The sequence below is a fragment of the Juglans microcarpa x Juglans regia genome, chromosome 7S, assembly GCF_004785595.1.
Source record: "Juglans microcarpa x Juglans regia isolate MS1-56 chromosome 7S, Jm3101_v1.0, whole genome shotgun sequence".
Lineage (NCBI taxonomy): Eukaryota > Viridiplantae > Streptophyta > Magnoliopsida > Fagales > Juglandaceae > Juglans > Juglans microcarpa x Juglans regia.
The window spans coordinates 555,460-575,826 of NC_054607.1; the positions used below are offsets into that span (position 1 = coordinate 555,460).

Here is a 20,367-nt window from a genome sequence, read left to right on the forward strand (position 1 = left end):
TATCTAAACTACAGCTTGAGTTTGCTGGGACTTTTCAATTCAATTAGTTCCTCTCTTGCATCTTTTGAGCAAGTTCGGCTTTCGCTAGCTCATGCTTTAAGCCTTGTGGAGAATTCTCCTTCCTCAGCGGCAGTGCGTCTGACAGCAATTCAGCAAAGAAGTCCCAACATGGATTTCATGAAAGGTGAAACTAAGGAAGATGGTAAAGGAAAGATTTTCTCAGGCAAGCAATGGGTTATGCATCAAGCCTTGATGGTCGTGAAGAGTATCGGATTCTGGGTATGTGGGATTGTGTTGTCCGGTTTAAGCAGTGATGGGAAGCCATATTTGGAGATGAGAAAATTGGTGGGTGGGTTGGTTTTTTCTTCATATCTCGAATTGGATTCAAGTATATGTGAGATTGTTATGGAGAAAGGGACTATCTTAAAGGAGATAAAGGAGCTGAATGATACAGTGACTTCCCTTGTTGCTGCCATTGTAAGTGGGAAACACATCGAAGCAGCTGAAGAATTGCAGAGAGAATTGGAGGTGTCTGAAGAACTGTTGGAGGGTTTGCATAAAGATGTGGATCGTCTCTTCTACGAGGTTTTAGCGGGTAGAAATAAGTTGCTTAATTGCCTTGGACAACATTAAAGAATAGAAACATCAGTATTATTTTGTTTGTAAAGTTTGTATGTAATCGGTTGATTTTGCAATATTCATTCTAGCTATTTATAATTATATCATATCGGGATTGTTCTTTCTGAGAAACAAACACTTCGTAATCCCAAATTAAAGGAACTCGTTACTGAAAATTAAAGGAATAAGCACAATTGAAATTGATCAACTTAGATCAACTACTGTACAGCTATATTTAATTCATAGCATTCAGGCATCTTACTTGGTCAGTTTTGCCTTTTAGGACAGAGGAAAAAATTCAGAGAAGAGATCCGAGTAATGATTTGTACAAATCTCAAAAATAAATCTTGCATAAGTCCTTTCTAAAAAAGTAGATCACATCATAAAATAGGTGTAAATTTTTTCTTCATTTTTAGTGGGGCCTACATTTTTATAAAAGGTGAAACTTGTCTATTTGAGATTTATACCTAACATTACTCTTTGAAAAGTAAAATAATGATCCCTTCTGGCACAAGAAAAAGAAAAAAGAAAGGAAAGAAAGCTAATATACTTTGCAAATTATATCAACGTTGCCATAAAGACTAGTGAAACTAGAGCTACGACATTTTGCCTCCCAATTAGCCAAGCCTCCTATCTCCAATTTGATGATTTTGGAATCAGCTAGGGATCCCACTATTCTCTTTCTTCTTCTTCTTCTTCTTTTATATTTTATATGGCATAAAATGGAGCATCAACAAAAACTGCTAAACTAGAGTCAACTGTATGAACTATGAAGTCAGTTGTATCAGTTATATTGAAAGCAAAAGGAGATGGCCTGGAATAAAGATATCAGAAGAGGCCCATTTGGCTCCCTCTGTTATTAGAAAGGGCGTCTCTCTCTGGTTCCTTTGTCTTGTGATAAACATCAATTGGCAGCCTGGAAATCATGAAGAGAAGTGTAAATATGAGACTCGGAAGTAGTAGAAGTTGAATAGTGAAATTTAATAGAAGAAATATATTTCAAATCATATATTGATCTGAAAAGAGGAATTGACTTAAGAAAATAACACAAGAAATTAAAATAAATAGAGTTCATTCCAGGCCCCTTTCTTTTCGCTTCTTTGTACTCCATATCATGTTTAGAGCTCTACCTTTTACATCTGCATAATTGCAGGCCTAGGATGGAAGGAGGTTGCATAATGTAGAGAACAAGGGCAAAACCATTAGTCAGTCCTTTGAAAACAGCATACTCTGTGGCTTAAGCTAGCATGTCCCTTTAACCAGTGGTCTTACAATTATCACAGAACTAGATATGACAAGAAAAACAGTACGGAAAGCATATCCAATGAGTTCGATACGCGAGGAAATGCAATTGGAGGTGCAACTTGAAGTGCCAAACTTAGCTCGATCTTTAAGCCTTAGGAGTAGCCAATCATGAAAATCAGATGATACTAATCCAAATGCATTATTTGAAGGGACTTAATACAATGCACTTTATTCCAGAGCTCTAGAGAGGCAGAAGTATATTAAAATTTAGTTAAAGGCTAAATTCAAAATGAGAAAATAACAATACCCTAAATGCAAGGTAGTGTCTGAATCTTCTTTCACAAATCGGTAATTGCAGCACACGTCAGGACTGGCAACACTGTGGTTTGCAAAGCTATTTTTCCTTTCCACAGGGTAATATTCGAGATAAGATGAGACAGGGTGGTCAGCTGGTGGAAAAAAACCTCGAAGCTCCTCAACCTACAGTACATAGTAGACAAAAATTTACTTATTAAAAAAACATAGTAGACAAAAATGATCAAGGACCAAAATAAGCACCGAAGAAAAGTGAACATCAGAAACTCAGATAGACATCATTGATCAAGAAGAATATTATATTACCTGTCTCCTCAAAGTCTCATTCTCCAACATAGTCCGCTGCTCCTGGAAACAGATAATTGAACAAAGTAATTCTTCAAAAAGAGTTTCTCTTTTTTTCATCATGATCAGTAATAAAAACAGTGTCTTACTATAATTTTCTCTGTCTTAGCAAGATATGAACCTAAGACCTACTTCAACCTTACCCCCATCCTTGTACCACCTCAATCAGGGCCAGAGACCAAATGCCGAACTCCAACAGATTTTCTGACTCAAATTCATACTAGGAAAGAACCTGACATGCTGCAACTTTTTGCGAAAAAGTGCTATTTGGAAAACTTTTTTTGTTTTTTTGTTTTTTTTGTTTTTTATAAGTAATAAGAAAATTTTATTCATACGAATGAAATAGGCATTACCCGTGTACACAGGAAGTATACAAAAAAAAAACACCTAATTACATATTCTAGCTAAGGAAAGAAAGTCATGGACATTGTTTCCATCAAGTACAATGGCTGAAAACCATAGCATTAAAGTGCGCATAAAAAAATTCTGAAATTTCTCCATTGTGTGTTCCCTATCTTCAAAACATTTCTCATTCCTTTTGGACCATGTGCACCACATGATATACAACGGGATCATCTTCCACACTGCCGCCACTTGGGGACAACCTTGAAGCTCCTTCCAACAAGCCAATAAATCCACCACCCACTGAGGCATTACCCAAGTAATATCCATTCTTCTAAAGATCTCATTCCATAACCCCCTCGTGACCTCACAATGCAGAAGTAAGTGATTTATAGATTCTCCCTGTTTTTGGCACAAATAGCACCAATCCATCACTATGATTCCCCTCTTTCTCAAATTATTCGTAGTCAAGATCTTCCCAAGAGTGGCAGTCCATACGAAAAAAGCTACTCTAGTGATCTCCAAATCCTCTTCCATGGAAATGATACATGGCCTTGGGTTGACAAAATCTTGTAGTAGGTCCTGACTGTACATTTTTTACTACCATTAGCTCTCCATTGCAACCTATCCTCTTGAGCCATATTATTTCCCATGGAATAGAGCAACCTGAGAAAATTAGATACAGCCTGCAGTTCCCAATCATGAATATTTCTATTAAAAAGAATATTCTACTAATAAGATCCATGGGAGAATACCTGAATATTTGCAATAGAGGCTAAGATCCATGGGAGAATACCTGCATATCTGCAATAGAGGCCTCTCTGTTAGCTGCGATACTATAGAGTGTTGGAAATGCCTTGTATAAAGCACACTCTCCACACCAAACATCATGCCAAAACCTGATTTTGGAACCCACTCCCACCACGAATCGTATGTGACTTTCGAAGCCCTGCCAACCCCTCCTAATAAATTTCCATAGGCCCACACCATGTCTCCCTCTTACTTCCTTGGAGCACCATCCTCCCCACGCACTGCCATGTCTAGAATCAATAATCTCCTTCCATAGTGTGTTTCCCTCTAAGTGGTACCTCCATAACCATTTGCCCAATAAAGCTTTTATGGAATGTTCGCAAATTGCATATCCCCAAGCCTCCATTCGGAATAGGAGAACAAACCTTGTTCCAGTTAACTAGATGGAATTTTATTTCCTCCCCCATTCCCCCCCCCCCCCCAAAAAAAAAAATAGAAAAGCCCGAAATAATCTCTCAATTCTAGTCGCCCCCCTTTCGATAGATACATCTGTCTCCACCCAGCAAGCTTCCTCTCTACTTTCTCCACCACCCAATCCCAAATGGCTCAAGCCTTAAAATTGGCCCCCAGAGGGAGACCCAAATATTTTATAGGCAAGGATGACACCTTGCAATCCAACAACCACGCCAAGTTGTTAACATTAGGCACTGCACCCACCACAACCATCTCGGATTTACTAAGATTAACCTTAAGACCCGACACTGCTTCAAAGCATAGCAAGAGAGCTCACAGAGATTGAATCTGACCAGGATCTGCATCACAAAATAAGAGAGTACCATCTACAAATAAGAGATGGGAGAGTGAAGTAGACCCATTGTGCCATTACCCACCGATAAACCGGAAAAAAAACCTTCGCCAACAGCAGCCTTCACCAACCGCCCAAGTGCCTTCATAACAATGACGAACAAGAGAGGAGACAAGGAATCTCCCTGCCTCAAACCATGTGAGCTGTTAAAGAATCCAGCAGGAGTGCCATTAACTAATACAAAAAAACGAACAATAGATATACAACAACGGATCCAAGAAATCCACATGTCACCAAAACCACACCTACCAAGTAAGTAAAGAAGGAAATCCTAATTCACGTGGTCATAAGCCTTTTCCATGTCAAGCTTGCAAAGAATACATAGGACGCCTTCCCGCAACCCATGATCGAAGCACTCATTGGCAATAAGTACCGAATCCAGAATCTGTCTCCCCGTAATAAAGGCATTTTGAGACTTAGAAATAATATGTTCCATCACCTAGCTAAGCCTATTTGCCAGGACCTTGGAGATAATTTTGTAAACTCCACTCACCAGGCTTATGGGGCAAAAATCTTCAACTACCTTAGCCCCATATTTCTTTAAAATAAGAGCAATGAACGTCGCATTGAGGCTTTTCTCAAATTTATAGAAAGAGTGGAATTCTGCAAAAACCTGCATAATATCACATTTTACTACATCCCAACAAGCCTAGAAGAAACCCATCGAGAAACCATCTGGGCCCAATGCCTTGTCCTTCGCCATGCTACTAATAACCTTAAACACCTCATCCTCCTCAAATGCCCTTTCCAACCCATTAGTACTTTGTGAATCAATAGACTTGAAAGACAAGCCATCAAGTTTTGGCCTCAAGCATACCGATTCCAAAAGGAGGTTCTCAAAATGCTGCACAATATGATTTTCCAAATCATCAATGGATGAAAGCACTTGGGTACCTGAGTAAAGTGACTCAATAGTGTTGCTGCGTCGATGTGAATTCACCACTTTATGGAAGAACTTCGTACATTTATCTCCCTCTTTTAGCCTAAGGGCCTTGGATTTTTGTTGCCATGAAATCTCTTCCATCAATAGCACCCTCTCCAGATCAATTACAACCACCCTTTTTCTAGCAAGGGCCTCCTCCAAGAGGTCTAGAATCAATTCTCTGTTCTCCAAATCTTGTAGTTCCTCCGTAAGTGTATTATTTTGATTGTCAATACTACCAAACACTTCCAAATTCCACTTCTTTAGATTTTGCTTCAAAGCTTTAAGCTTACAAGCTAGAATGAAACTGGGTTGCCTGTAAACATATAAGAGGACCACCAAGAACGCACCTTATCTACAAAACCCTCCGCCGCTAACCACATATTTTCAAACTTGAATGGTCTGCATCCAATAATACCTCCACAATCCAAGACAATAGGAAAATGGTCGGAGCACACCCGGGGCAACCGTTTTTGAGAAAGTTCAGGAAAGTACGCCTCTCACGACGAGGAAACAAGGAACCAATCCAATCTCGACCATCCCTGACCATTAGACCATGTGAACTCGCCCCCGAGAAGAGGGAGATCCATAAGATCTAAATCAAATACAAACTCCGAGAACTCCTTCATAGCTGCCGAGTGGCAATAAGTCCCCGAACGCTCGCTGGGAAAGCTAACAATATTAAAATCTCCCCCCATGCACCACGGCACCTCTCATAAATAAATAAGACCCGCCAACTCCTCCCATAGTTGCCTCCTCTCACTATCCAAATTTGGACCATAAGTACCCGCAAAGGCCCATTCCCATCCATCAATCATATTTTTAAAGCGACTAGCAACCAAAAAATTCCCAACACATTCCTTAACCGACTCTACCACTCTTTTGTCCCACATTAAAAGAAACCCCCTGGAAGCACCCAACGATGCCAAGTAGGACCACCATACATATGGACACCCCCACACGCTACGGATTATTCTTCTATCCACTACCCTCAACTTAGTTTCTTGAAAGCACACTACGTCCACTTTCCATGACCTCAATAAAGATCTTATACAAAGACGTTTATTGCAGTCATTCAGCCCCCCCACGTTCCATGATAATAACTTAGGCTTCATATTTACAAGGAGTGCCCCTCCCTTTCAATTAATCTCTTCCACCCCCCCTTTCTTTAGCATCAAAGTTGATAGCGCAAAAAAAGCCTTTTAAGTTCCCTTTCTTGCTTTGAGGTCAACTTCGAACAACTATTTTCAATAGCAATAAGAGAGGCTCTAAATTGATCCTCATAGCCTACACAAGAAATACCAAGAGAAGAATACATCTCCTCCACATGCTTAAACACCCAATTCGATGCAGATAAATCCAGGTTAGGGGAAATTGTGCATAAAGGAGTTGATTCCTCCATCCCTTCAACAGAAGGCCCATTGTCTAAAATGGTCACTACCAAAGCTGAGTCTTGATCCCATGGCTGAGGCTGAAAATGAGCTTTCATGTCCATCGACGCCCCCTCAAAAAGTAAGATAGCAACCTACGGAGGAGATGAGGCTACAACTGTTGTTGAGGACTCACCTAACTCCGTCGGCCTGTTCTATAACTCCGTTGGCCTATTCTGTTGGGGAAACAAAGAAACTGCTTCACACGGCGCCTCCAGAGGAAATAGAATAGTTGTCGGCGGTGGAAGGGGTGCCACAACTGCCGTTGGAAGCCCAACAACCTCAGTCAACCGAGTCTGTGCATGGCCCATCACGGCAAAGCCACGTGAGGTCACCTTTTCGGCATGACCCATCACACAAACTTCGGCATCTCCAACAATCGGGGCTAATACAGTCACCAGCGGTTGAACAGGGGAGACGACAGCTGTCGAAGACCCAACAGCCTCTATCGACCGAGTCTGTGCATGCCCCAGCACGCCCATGCCACGTGAAGTAGTGTAGGAGTTCACACCACCTTCAGCGTTTCCACCAATCGCATTGCCTGAGCCAACCTGTTGAACACCTTCCAACAGAGGTGCCACTACCATCTTCGGAAACTTCAGAGCCTTTGCCGGCACCGGAGCAAGGCCCTCCCTCCCTCAACGCAGGCCACAACTGCGGGTGGAAGGGAAGCCCCACGCCTCCTCCACACAGGCCCCATGGGTCTGTGCTCTAACCTGGAAGGCCTGGGCCCATTGGATGGACCACCCTTCCCCTTAACAGGCCCAAAAGAGGGACCAGCTTCAGGCCCACACAAAAACGCCTTGGGCTCCTTACCCTTTGGTTGACCCTTGGGCTCCTAGCCCTTTAAATGCCCAATAACAAGCCCATTGCCCAAACCAGCAACCAAACCCCACCCTTGATCCTCAACGCATCGTTTCAGCCAACTAATATTACCTTGCAGTTCTCCCATCTATGTTTGCATGTCAGACAAAACCCGCATGATAGTTTCCTTTTGAAGGCCAACAAATCTCCTGCCAACCTCCTCACGTCCCTGAGTACCTACTGAAACAATGCTACTGTCAGTCCCACTAGCTACCCTCTTGTCCAACTCACGAGATATGTCCACAGACCTTGATATTTGGAGAGCCTCCTTATACAACTGAGGAGGTTTCGAAAGTGAAGCATCAGCCATCGCTGGCGGTGCCTGCCCACTAAAACGAGCAGCCTCGCTTAAGACCTTAGCAAGTTTCCGCCATCCCCTCCCATCTCTGTCATCTGGGACAAAAATGCATTTACGACGCCCACCCCCTCGGTGCTCTTCCAGCGCCATGAATGAACCTTGAAAATTTGAGCACCTCTGCACAGTGAAGCCCCTATCCCCTTTACGATGGCTAGCATAGAATCCCTTTCTCCTTGCATTCACGCCATCCTCTAGGACTCTACAGAACCACCGTGCCGTGGCTAACTCCATTTTCATGCTTTTCACAAACTTCCACCCTCTCTTTGTAAGAATCAGCCATCGACCCTCCCTAGAAATCTCAAAAGTTTTTAGTTCAATGGCAACGGTTTTCCCAAAAGCCATTTCTCCTTCCACCAAGCACAGCTCAAACTTTCAACCAATCATGAACACCATCTAAGCTAATTTCACTCAAAAAAAATGCTGAGAAAGAATGTGTTCTTTTTAGTTGCAAACTCAAGTATTGACTAAATAAAAAACTGCAATTTTAAGATAATTGTAAAAGGGGGGAAAAGGTTTGTAATACAATAAGTGTTTATCGTTCAGAAATAATTTACCTTCAATTGTTTTTTAAACAAAAATGAATTAACCCTAATGTGACATCTCACCTCAAATGCTAGCAGGATGTAGGTCCAAGCCTGCTACAGACTGAGAATATAGTTTTTTCTTATTCTTCAAAAAAATATATTTTTACTTGAGAATAAGGATAGATGTAATCTTAATTGCTCAATATTTTGGATCAAATGAAGACTTTCAAACTATGAAAGGGCTCCAACATACCTGCATTCTAGATTGCTCCAGCTGCTCCATCAGTAATTGCTCCTGAATTGATGGAACATTTGTTAAGGCCTTTCAGATCTTCAAATAATTAAATATTAATTATAACCACAAAATATGATATTTGAAAAAATAAAATAAAATAAAATCTAGGAGAAGGAGTCAAAGGAAAACAAAACTTCAATAGAACCTTCCTCTCCTTCACTGACAATAATCCTTCACTTAATTGCTGTTCAAGGTGCTGCAATTCTTTTAAGCCCACGCCAGTCAGATCCTTGCCCAACAACCGTCTAGATAATTGGAACAACTCATCACATATAACCGAACTTTCATACAGTAAAGCCGAAATAATTAAAAAATTACTGATTACATACAACTGTTTGATGTGTAGCTTTGCAATTTCGTCTTTTAGAACATCCACCTCCTTTGGGTCTTGCTTCTGATGGAAAAGTAAAGTCCAATGCATCAATCCTCCACGTGACTTTAGATGATATATGGTCAAGAGGAAAATTAACATGGACAACAATAGTCTATAAAAGTACTCAAGAAAGCATAGGATGGTGTCATTGAACAAAATTGGAAGCAAATAGGTAACGCCATAAAATAGTCTTACCTATGGCTCACGTATCAGTTTAGGATCCTTTCCACTTAGTTAAATTGATAGTATGAATTATAATATGGAAACAGAACACTCTCTTTTCCTCTCCAATCACCATCACAAAAGAGTTTAGTTGGAAGTATTAAAGAGAGAGCTGGTCATAATCCCAAAAAGGCAATAACAGAAGTTTGTTTATTATTACTGCAATCACCATTATCACCAGTCATCAATAAAGCATAGGGGCTCAAAAAAAGAGAGAGAGAGATCGTCCGTTGGATGGTTCTTTTCTCTGAATCCCATCAAGGATCACAATATGGAGTTAGATGTTCTCACACTTTAGAGCACACCCACCACATTCAGGAACTTTTTTCCTCTCGGACTCCCCTCATCGTCATTTTTCACTTCATTCATATATTTGGCTAACAATTAATGCAAATTTAAGTGAACATGTGGAACAAGACATTAACAGAACTGTAGGCACTATTATTGATTAACAGTTAACTGATGGATATAAGCATTCAATAAAAGAAAACATATCTCTTTATAAAACATAACATACCCCCTAAAATGCAACTAAGGGACTATATATGATAACACTTTTTTCCTCTCAATATATCTACTTCCAGTCAAAACTGCAGTTCATAGTTTCTCAACAGATGTCAATTTCATTTTCTTTGTTGGATTCTACAATAAACTAGAACTTTGCTAAAACCCGGGGGGCATGGCGGGAAGAGAATGTATTATCGCAACAAGAACTACAAGTAAGACAACAATTAATGAAAATTTCCATCTGCAGTTGAATTCCAAATGGGGAAAATTATATGAGTCTAAACACATATGACAGAATACCTCTGCTCCGTATTCTACCATAGCAGCCTCAGGAGAATCTAGACACTTCTTGTACCTTGAAAGTGTTGCATTCATACTGCAAAAATTTGGGGAAATGAATGAAATGATCGGTAGAGTGTATTACAAGAAACAAGGAACTTATTCAATTCGTTAGTATAATGTATCCAATAGCAAAAGAAATAAATTAGCTAAAATAATTTCTTTAAACTGTATGAACATTTACTCAATCTTTGCCACTATTTTAAAAACGAAAATTATATTTTTCATACCATGATTAATAATTCCTTGCTGAAGTGAAGTTCTTCAATATGCTCTCTCATCAATCATTCCGTTGTTTATCGATACCAGGAACTCTAAATTCTCTGGCCTTCCTATTTATGTTTTCCACTCTCAACTCCAAACGCAATCACAAAGGAACTTTAATTTCATACACATGCCATTCTCTCTCTCTCGCTCATATATCTTAGAATGTCTCTTAATTATATTGCTTCTCAGCTTCATACCTTTATCATTTTCTCTCCATTGAGACCCATCGCCCGATCCCTGTCTTCTCCATGAAATAATTTTATTTTTTCTTTCTTTCTTAAACCAGAAGTGGAGATAAATCCATTTCAAATTGTTATTGTGAAACAGCTTCACTTCCTTTTTCCTCAAGTACACATTGTGTTCCTTTTTGTTCTTCAGTAAACTTATAGTTGTAAGTTGGTGCAAAATTTAAAAAACTCCTTAGTATTGATCTGTGGCTGGCACCAATCTAAATCATTTCTAAGCAGCCAAGAAAAACTAGAGTTTTTTTTTTTTTTTTTTTTTTTATCAAACACTTCCATTGGAGAAGCAATTTTATCGATTACAATTTTTCCAGTTTGGCTAATGTTTGTTTTACAATAACATACTAATGGTGAGGATTCATATTACAAGGCCAATGCAACAAACAGATGGAAGGAAAAATATGCGCCTAGCCTTATGGAGAGAGGATATGGAAACTTGTCAGGAAGGACAAGGGCTTATAGTAGGAGGGATCTAAAAGTCCAATAATGGGAAAGGAGTAAAAAACTTCCTAGTAGGCCTAGTGTGCCATCTGTAAGCAATGAATTTGCAGGAAGACTGCACTAAACTGCAGGTCTAAATCAACCATATACAAACAGAGGACTGTCAAATAGAGATTGGAGGCTAGTCCCTGCAAGGTGAATAAGCCATTGGGACCGTAGACAATGATTGACAAAGGTAAGCGAGTCCAAAAGGTCAATAAGCTTTTGGGACTGTTCGCAGTGAGCTGTGGCTGCCTAAGTCCTCTAATATCTTGCACAGTCAATAAGCTAATTCTATGAAGTGGATGAATTAGCTTGGTTCTAAGAGGGGAAAAGGAGTAGAAAAAAGTAAAGAGTCCAATTCGTGACTTCTGATTACAACTCAAATATCTATGTTGAACAAGTTGGAGCATGCGTATTTCACAAAAAATGGGAAAAAATTGCTATAGATCAATGAACATAATCACAAACACCTACCAGAATATAAAAGCAGAACTAAAAAGTTTCCCTTCAAAAGTCAAGTGGAGCTTACTAGAATCTGACTGAGATGACCATTTTATTTCATCCACTAAACAACAAAAGGGTGGAAAAAGGAAAAATGAGGTGAATATCAACAAACGGATGCAACTAAGTTCGAAATTCAATATTTCTACCTAAGTATGATAAACTTCAGCAAAATCTCCTGAAAGAATAAATGAAAATTAGAGAAAGTGATGCAAAAATATGGACAAAAAATTAAAACCACCCACAGTATTACATTAAAATCTCGTAAAACAAATGATTCCAACTAGCATTTAAGACATCAAAACCTTTGTTAAAATATTTGGAGAAGATAAAAACAGATCATCCAAAATAAAATTTCAATTTTTTTGAAGCAAAAAAACAAAACGCATGCGGCACTGTCGAAATAAATTATTAAAAGAAAATCTACAACCCCGTAATAAGTACATTTAAAGGTAAAGAGGATCAAATTGAGTTTACAACCAAACATTAAAAAAATCTAAAACAGAGCACTTAGAAACTGTTATAACCGATAAAAACATGCAAGTATCCAAAAATAATTATAAGAACAGAAAAATCAAGAAAAAATCCTGATACTTACCCAGAACTGGAAAACTCAAAGAGTTTTCCAGTGTTGGAAAAGATAATAACAGCGACCTCGGCATCGCAGAGAATAGCGAGTTCCTGAGCCTTCTTGAGCAGGCCAGCACGTCTCTTTGAGAATGTGACTTGCCTGCTATTCGCATTCTCGATCCTCTTGATCTCAATCTTGCCTCTACCCATTCTCGAGAGCCTCAAAACGCACAAACCCAATTGATCGAAACCTCAAAAGCCTAGAAAACCAAACTGATTTTTTATCAATACAAAAAATCTCTGTTTTCTCTCGCTGAGAAGGAGCTCTCTTTGGCTCTTTTTGGGTTCCCTGTTAAACTTGGGAAAGGTGAGGAGGGTTGCTAAATTTAGAGGAAGAAGATAAAGAGGCGTGAGAAAGAGAGAGATAGGAGGAGGGGGGAAAGAGAGCGTTTTTACCCCAAATGGCGAGAGCCTGGAAACGGCAAGCTTGCATGGCTCTGCAGTCTATTTTAGAGTTTATGCATGACTCTCTTTGCCACATTTGGAGTGTTCTTTTGATGTTATTGGTTCTCTCGGCTCTTCTGGGCCCCATTGATTTTCTTATTTATTTGTTTTATGGAAAGCAAAGAACAATATCCGTCTGGGTCCCACTAAATTTCTAGTTGGTCCCATTGGACTTCAATTTTCCTTTTTAATTTTTATATGTATTTAATACTGCTACTACATATAGTAAATCCATTGCCAGATTTAGAGAGAGGCAGATTGGGTGTTACTGTGTAGTTTGCTGTTTTAGGTAGAGTCCAAATAGTCTGTCTTGCCACTTTTAGAGTGTTTTGGTGTGAGAGGTCGACCTCACTCTTGGTTTCAAGTTTTCAACTTTTGCCTTCTATATTTGCAACATTTTCTTTATTTATTGGTGTTTTTAAATCTTGCCACATTCCAATTTTAGAGAGCCAGTGGCCTTTTGGCTTTCAGATTTGTTTTCCAGGTCTTGTGTCTTCTGCTACATATAGCACTGATATACCAATATTAGATAAGGACAGTTTTTTTTGACCGGATAGTTATTATATTTGAATTTATAAATATAGTGCTATTACTGTCATTTTAGTTCTACTTGAAAACTGGTCAGGATGGCCAAAAAATTTAAAAATAATTTCATTTTAAGTTTCTATCATTTCTTTCGCTCTCAATTCTAAATAATCGTAATCCGTGAATATAAAACGTCTGTCATTCTATAGGCTTTCAGCATAAACAACCTTTATTAAAGCATAATCGTTCCATTTAGAGGCTAATACTTAATGATTTCCACCAGATTTGCTCAAGTTTTTATATTATTAACAGAAGATTTCCAAAGTTAGACAGGATCGTTTGGACAGTGAGATGACATGAGATGAGATAGTTTTAAATGAGCTAAATAAAATACTCTTTATAGTGAAAAATACCCTTTATAGTGGACTCTTTCGCCGGCTTCGTAAATACCATTAGTGCCATACTGACTCTGGTACACCAGCCCCTGACCTCTTTTAATTAAAGCTGGATTATGTCTTAATAACCCTCTGATTAGTCTTTACCACCCAATGCAACGTCTCCTTGAAACTATTGCGTGTGCCAACTTTAGTTGAAATCAATCATTTCATTCGCACTCTTTAAATATTAAACCAAAACTATAGTTTATTTCATCACCTTAACTTTATAGATAATGTTTTGTTTACCTAAGAGGAAATATATTTCAGATAATTATATCCCAATGGGACAAATACATGTCATGCCTTCTTTGCCTTGAGCTACTAGGCTACTCTTCTGGGTTTCCTTCGTTGATAAGATCATTTCCTTCCATTTCAGGAATCATTCTTTACAGTTTGGATTGATGGTTAATCAAGAAAGGTTAAAGGTTGGTTTGGATTTAGAGATGAGATGAACTGATTTTAGACGAAAGATGAAAATTGAAAAAAATATTATTAGAATACTATTTTTAATATTATTATTATTTTTGAATTTGAAAAAGTTGAATTGTTTATTATATTTTGTATGAAAATTTGAAAAAATTGTAATGATAAAATGAGATGAGATGAAACACTTTCCGAATCCAAATGGATCTAAAACCCCAATTGCATCAATACTTTTCCTCCATGACCACCGTGCCTGAATCGCTGACAAGCCTGAAGATTTGTATGGAAAGCAAGAGAGACCATGCATGTAAACATTTTTTGTTCTAATCTTAGAAATTGTACATTCAGATGCAAATCACATCTCCTGCCTTTCAAATCTCACACAATTTTACTTACAATAACCGACCACAATCTTCAGAGGATATCAGTAGATGTCATTCATAAATTTGAAGCCACCAACAACAACATAAGTGCTTTCAGTGATCGACATTACCCGCTCCGGAAGGTGATGATAGTGAGCATTATCTATTATCTGGCATATATCATATGAACTACAGACCGGCAAAATGCAACTTGATGCAGGAGGAGGCGAGGAGGAGAATATTAAAGAACCACAATTTCGGACTCATTCAGGTTGTAACTAGATTTAGCATATATTGTGCAACCATACAACGGCTTGTAATTTTCATCTCTTCATCGTGTGAAGAAACAACAAATGAAACAAAGAAAAGAATCATGTACCAAAAGAATACCACCGGTTAACAAAATTCATGTTCAGTAAAACAGTGACAGGACATAAAAAGAACACAATCTCACAATGATTTCTCCAATGGGTATCGTTTTTTTCCACTTATCTTTATTCTTCATATCTATCTCTAGCCTACAGTGTCATGTCGAAAAATAAAAAATAAAATGGATTGTCTAACCCTTTACAACCAAATCCAACGATGCTAATGACTAGTCCATGTTGTACATTTGGCACTGATAATCATTTAAACATACTGATGCATGCCAAGCATTGTAAACAGCTAAAGAATTACCTTATCAGTGCTTCACTGGTAAGGCTAAAAAACATTGTTTGTCAAGGGGAAGATGGGCATATTACTTGGCTCTGTTTCGTCCATCTTTTTACACACGTATATAAAGTGAGAATCTGGATCTTCCAAAACAAAGTCTGCTGGAAGTAAACCCTCCTCAGTGGTGGGAACAGGCTCCGAGTATGACTTTGTTGTCAAACTAAAACTTCCAGGCCTCACAAATCCCGGTCTGGCTGTAGAAGGATGGTTAAAAAAAAATAACAAACAATAATTAAGGTTCCTTTCTTAAGGAATGGAAATTCATGCATATGACCTCAAAGAAATGATAAATAGAAATGGACAAGAAATTTCCATAAAGAAATTTTAATAGAAAGAAGAAAGCCATTTCTTATCATTTAGGAGACTATTATTATATTTGGAAAAGATAGGGGTTGGTTCTCCACGGTCTCCCCACTCTTCTTATACATATAACACCAATCTACAGCAATAAGGTGACACTTTCTTAGATTGTCTATGCTAAAAACCTTCCTTGAAATCACGCAGTCAGTGGAGTACCGGATTTCCACATGTTCCGCAATATAATTTACCAAAGATATTTAATGTGTAGACCTCCACTCCAAACATGCACACACAAAGTCGATTAATTTTACAATGCACTGAAACTGAACACAAGGCCAAATTATATTAAGCAAAAGAGAAACAGAAGATTTTTTTTTTTTTTTTTTTTTATAAGTAGAAACAGAAGAGAGTTATAAAATTAACAATTCAAACCCTTGAGTTTATTTGATACAGAATTGGCATGCATTTTGGATTTGTTAAAATGAAATAATCTTAAATATTTGAGAAGAAAGAGGACTAAATTTTAAGTATCACGTGTAAAAAGCCAAAGCCACTTAACTCCTTGCAACATCCACCATCCTAGAAAAAGTAAGAGATTAACATCTGGAACAAAACAAAACCATCAAATATAATGTAACCAGGAACAAAACAAAACCAACAAATATAATGTAACCAGGAACAAAACAAAACCAACAAATATAATGTAACCAGGATTCACTACAATATTTAAAGAAAAATAAATAAAAAACAATCTGGATGCATGACAGGCTTCTAGACAATCAACGGAACAATGAGAAACAACGATATTTGAATATATTCAAGCAAAGATAAAAAGAACTTACGTATGATGTACAACACAGTTTTCCATTTATACACAGGTCGGCTCAAATGTGGCATCCTCACTGTAGGATCACCATAGGTAATCTGCAGATGGCAAATTAGGAGTACGTCATGCATTATGAATGAGGAAATGGGACAACAATAACAAAGTCTCATCTACAGGTATATGGTTACCAACATATAGATCCCTCCAGGTTTAAGAACCCTACAAGCCAAAAAAAGAAGGAAAAATACCTAGTAAGGATATTTATAAATAAATTTATATATAAAAAATTGTAGATTCATATATTTATTTTGTAACAAATAATAGTAACAATTTTAGCTTTAAGGGTGATGACGTCTACAACCTACTCACTTCCGTTAGCATTTGAGCAGAATTAATCGGAGCATCAGTGCTACACTGAAAGTTAAAAGCACAAATGAAAGCTTTAGAGCATGCCAAACAATGAATTTGAGAAGTAAAGGAAACATTTTAACACCCATCATACCATCAAAGAATCAAGAGTTCCTAGCTCCAGGACCAGCAGAGTGCAAATGCCATGGTGACAACAAAATATTAACATATAAAACACAAGTTTAGTTCAACAGGTTGAAACATTGACAAAGCACTTAATCAGGGGACAAATCCATACCTTTATCAATGACACTGTCAACTGATTCATCAGGGAAGAAGCTCATGTTCCTGACATCCATTTGCATATCTGTTGAGATTCATGAAGGAAAGTTGGCCACAAATTTTTGTGCTTACTCCAGAAAAAGTAATGTAAGATTGTACATAGAAATTCAAATTGTTGATCTTTTAACAGGATACATTTCAGCTGAGGGGTGTTCTCATATTTTCTTCCCATCATGTCAATGGCCACCGATGAAATATCAATATTCATTATGTCTTCATATCCATCCTTGACCATGTCCTCTGACATAACTACAAGGTAACAAAATACTTCGTCTCAAAACAATATGACAAATCTTGGAAAGCAAAAATGTACATCAATGTATAGAATAAACATGCGATCATGTCCAAAATAAACATGCAATGGTAATACACATTGAAAAATATACTAGAGAATAAATAGATGCTTACTGTGACAAAACAACATTTTCCTCAAAGAACATGTCTACCTGAAGCTACGGAAAAATTGCAAGTTATGAGTGAGCATTACAGTAGCCCAAAATAACCATGATTGAAGGAACCCCCTGACCCTGCTTGAGCTGATCTAGGAATGGGTTTGGGATTGGAAACCAAAGCTGGTTGGGTTTAAGACAGCATAAGGATGATGGTCTAAAGGCTTCCAAACCTGCCTAATTCTACGTAGTTGTATTGTTACAGGATTCTTACCTTTCAGTTATATTTTCTGTGAACACCCAGATGTTAAGCTCGTTTGATGAAATTCCCAATTATCCCGGGTATTCACCGATTCCCAATTGTCTATCTGCCTCTTGCTCCCATGGGAGTGGGATATGGCGGTTGTCCAGTTTTGTGATCCTTAATATTCACTGCAAACCCCAAGTGATTTGCTCAAGCGGCAAGGGCCTTGGTCTTTGTAGTATGCTACTTCTAAGTCTAAGGTTCAAACACTTGGGTGCAAACAATTTCTAGGGCCCATGCCACATTAGTGAAAAGCCAATGATTTACCCAACCTTGTGATGGGGACGATTACACGGTCCAGGGTTTGAAACATGTTGCATAAGCAAAGTTTCCAAGATTCCTCATCATAAAAAATGCTTACTATAATTATTGATCACTGAAATGTAGTTTTTTTTTTTTTTTTTTTTTTTTTTTTTTTTTTTTTTTTTTTTTTTTTATAAGTTGACCGCTGAAATGAAGTTATGGTATTATTTGCAAAAGAACTACGTAGAATGTACCCGTCTCCACTTTGAAGTCCAATCGTGACTAAAACCTCCAGAGAGGTAAGAAACCAACAATAAGCACAAGAAAATAAAATACAACTTAGAATTTCATACTGCTCAGGCCCCACATGTTTAAAGTGATTGGGAACTTCAGATCAAAGTATCCAACTAACTCTTAAGAATTAAAACTTTTGTTCATTAGTCAATGTGGAGTTCTATATCATTCGCATAATCTAACCAACAGAGGCCCACACCCTCTTGATTGCGAAGACAGAAACTTTTGAACTTCAAGCTTTTCTTTTTATTTCCCCAAAGCTGAAAAATCACACTTCATCCTACCCAGATAGTTTAAGTTCAACTGTAAATTGTTTGAGGAAAATACAAATAACCCCCTCAAACTACCACACCATTTGAAATCAGCCCCCCTAATATAATTTTGGATATCACTTTTCCCTTTAAAATGCACAAATTACCCCTAAAAATCTTAAAAAGACAATATAGTCCTATCAAATTAAAAAAACAAAAACAAAAGGGGGCTAAAAACAGAAAAAAAATACAATTTTTTTTTTGCAAGTTTTTGTTTTTTTTTTTTGTACTTTTAATGAAGGGTACATTGCAATTTTTAGGGGGGATGGTTGCCAAAATTGATAGTATAGGGCAGTGGTGGCAGATAGTATAGGGCAGTGATGGCAATTTTTTTTAATAAGGCGCAATGGAAAATTAGGTAGTAGTTTGAGGGGATTATATGTATTTTTTCCAAAATTGTCTTCCAGGTCCCAAGTACTGAACAACCAATGATTTTGCAAAAACCCCTTATTCCTCCTGAACTATCATGACAACCAAACAGAAAAAGAAGATTAAAAGAAGATCTGAAGTTTGATTCACAGAATTTGAATAATACGCACAAAGGGGCAGGGATTAAATCTGGCCAAATTATGGTAAATTTTCCATCTTTTTTTCCCCTCTCAAGTGCCGGTTCATAACTAATCTACACCTACAATTTAAGAAAATTTATACTTTATTTCCTTTCTTTCCCAACAACCAAACATAGAAAAGCGAAAGAAAATCATAAAAATTCCAAGTCCAACATTACTCGCTCTTCTCACATTTCCGGCAAGCAAACGGATCAGGAAAACAGAGTGACTCAAATAGTCAACAACCCAAATTCCAAAAACGAAAATTTGTTCCTTCTCCTTTCTTTTCTCACAGTTTTCCAGCAACCGGACGTAGACAAAAAAAATAGTTAAATCTTGTTAAATTGGGTGCAAATTTTCGTTGGTTTCTTAAGTCTCACGTACAAAACAATCTACTCCCGCAATTTTGAGAAGATTTTACATTTTTTCCTTTCATACGCTTCCTTTTCCATCAACGAAACATGGGGAAGTGCAAGAAAACCCTATATTCAAAAACAAATTTCATTTCATTCCTCGCGTTCGCAAGGAATCAAACAGGGAAGGGAAAAAAATCAGAGAATCGTCCCAAATCTTGTATCCTTTATTATCTTCTATCACAACTTCCCAGCAACCAAACAGACAAAAGTCGAAATCCAAATAACAAAAAGAGGCAGGGGAAATTACCGGCATTGCCACAGCCGACCATGAGAACCCGAGAAGAGGTGGGGACGTACTTCCGAACGAAAGGACGGAGAGCAGTGTAGCGCTGGTACCAGTCGAAGGAGCCGCCCTCCTGGACGTACCGCGCGTCCCAGTACTGAGCGTCGCCATAGTTGTACGTGTTGCAGCTCGAAGTGTCCCTGTGCATGATTGTTAGCTTTGCAAGCAAAGCTAATACCTTGGGGCTTAGGGGGTGGTTTGGATCTATCTCCTGTGTGGTTGGTTTGCCTCTGGTGGGTGAGCACTGTGCAAAGCAAACTGCAAAGTGGGGTTTGGCTTTGGAAGCTTCTGGTCTTGGCTTTTGGATGTGAAAGTGACAGGAACGTTGCCTGGCTATGATAGGTTGGTAGATTTAACTAAAAGTGAGCTCCATAGAAAGGATAGTTGGCCTTAACGGCACCGTCTTGTGCAACGCAAGGAT

At 38.2% G+C, this 20,367-nt stretch overlaps 2 protein-coding genes across 3 annotated transcripts; both read right to left on the minus strand.

Moving 5' to 3' along the window:
- Positions 1–1,154: 1,154 nt before the first annotated feature.
- Positions 1,155–12,861, minus strand: LOC121241137 (agamous-like MADS-box protein AGL15). Of its 2 annotated transcripts, none has more exons than XM_041138781.1 (8): positions 12,406–12,861; positions 10,276–10,351; positions 9,203–9,267; positions 9,019–9,118; positions 8,832–8,873; positions 2,485–2,526; positions 2,171–2,343; positions 1,155–1,534 (listed from the first exon to the last, which is right to left on the minus strand). In XM_041138781.1, the coding sequence occupies exons 1-8, from the start codon at positions 12,585–12,587 to the stop codon at positions 1,447–1,449; spliced, it is 768 nt and encodes a 255-aa protein (XP_040994715.1). In that variant the 5' UTR covers positions 12,588–12,861; the 3' UTR covers positions 1,155–1,446. The 2 variants fall into 2 exon arrangements, with proteins under 2 accessions (XP_040994715.1, XP_040994716.1); XM_041138782.1 differs by having other exon boundaries at positions 2,485–2,520; positions 12,406–12,857.
- A 2,469-nt stretch (positions 12,862–15,330) lies between these two features.
- On the minus strand, positions 15,331–20,094 carry LOC121241419 (EEF1A lysine methyltransferase 4-like). The gene is made up of 8 exons (XM_041139175.1): positions 19,911–20,094; positions 17,294–17,407; positions 17,115–17,183; positions 16,971–16,990; positions 16,830–16,882; positions 16,657–16,687; positions 16,485–16,566; positions 15,331–15,536 (listed from the first exon to the last, which is right to left on the minus strand). Exons 1-8 carry the CDS (start codon positions 20,092–20,094, stop codon positions 15,331–15,333), a joined length of 759 nt encoding a protein of 252 aa, XP_040995109.1.
- Between the last annotated feature and the right edge of the window lie 273 nt (positions 20,095–20,367).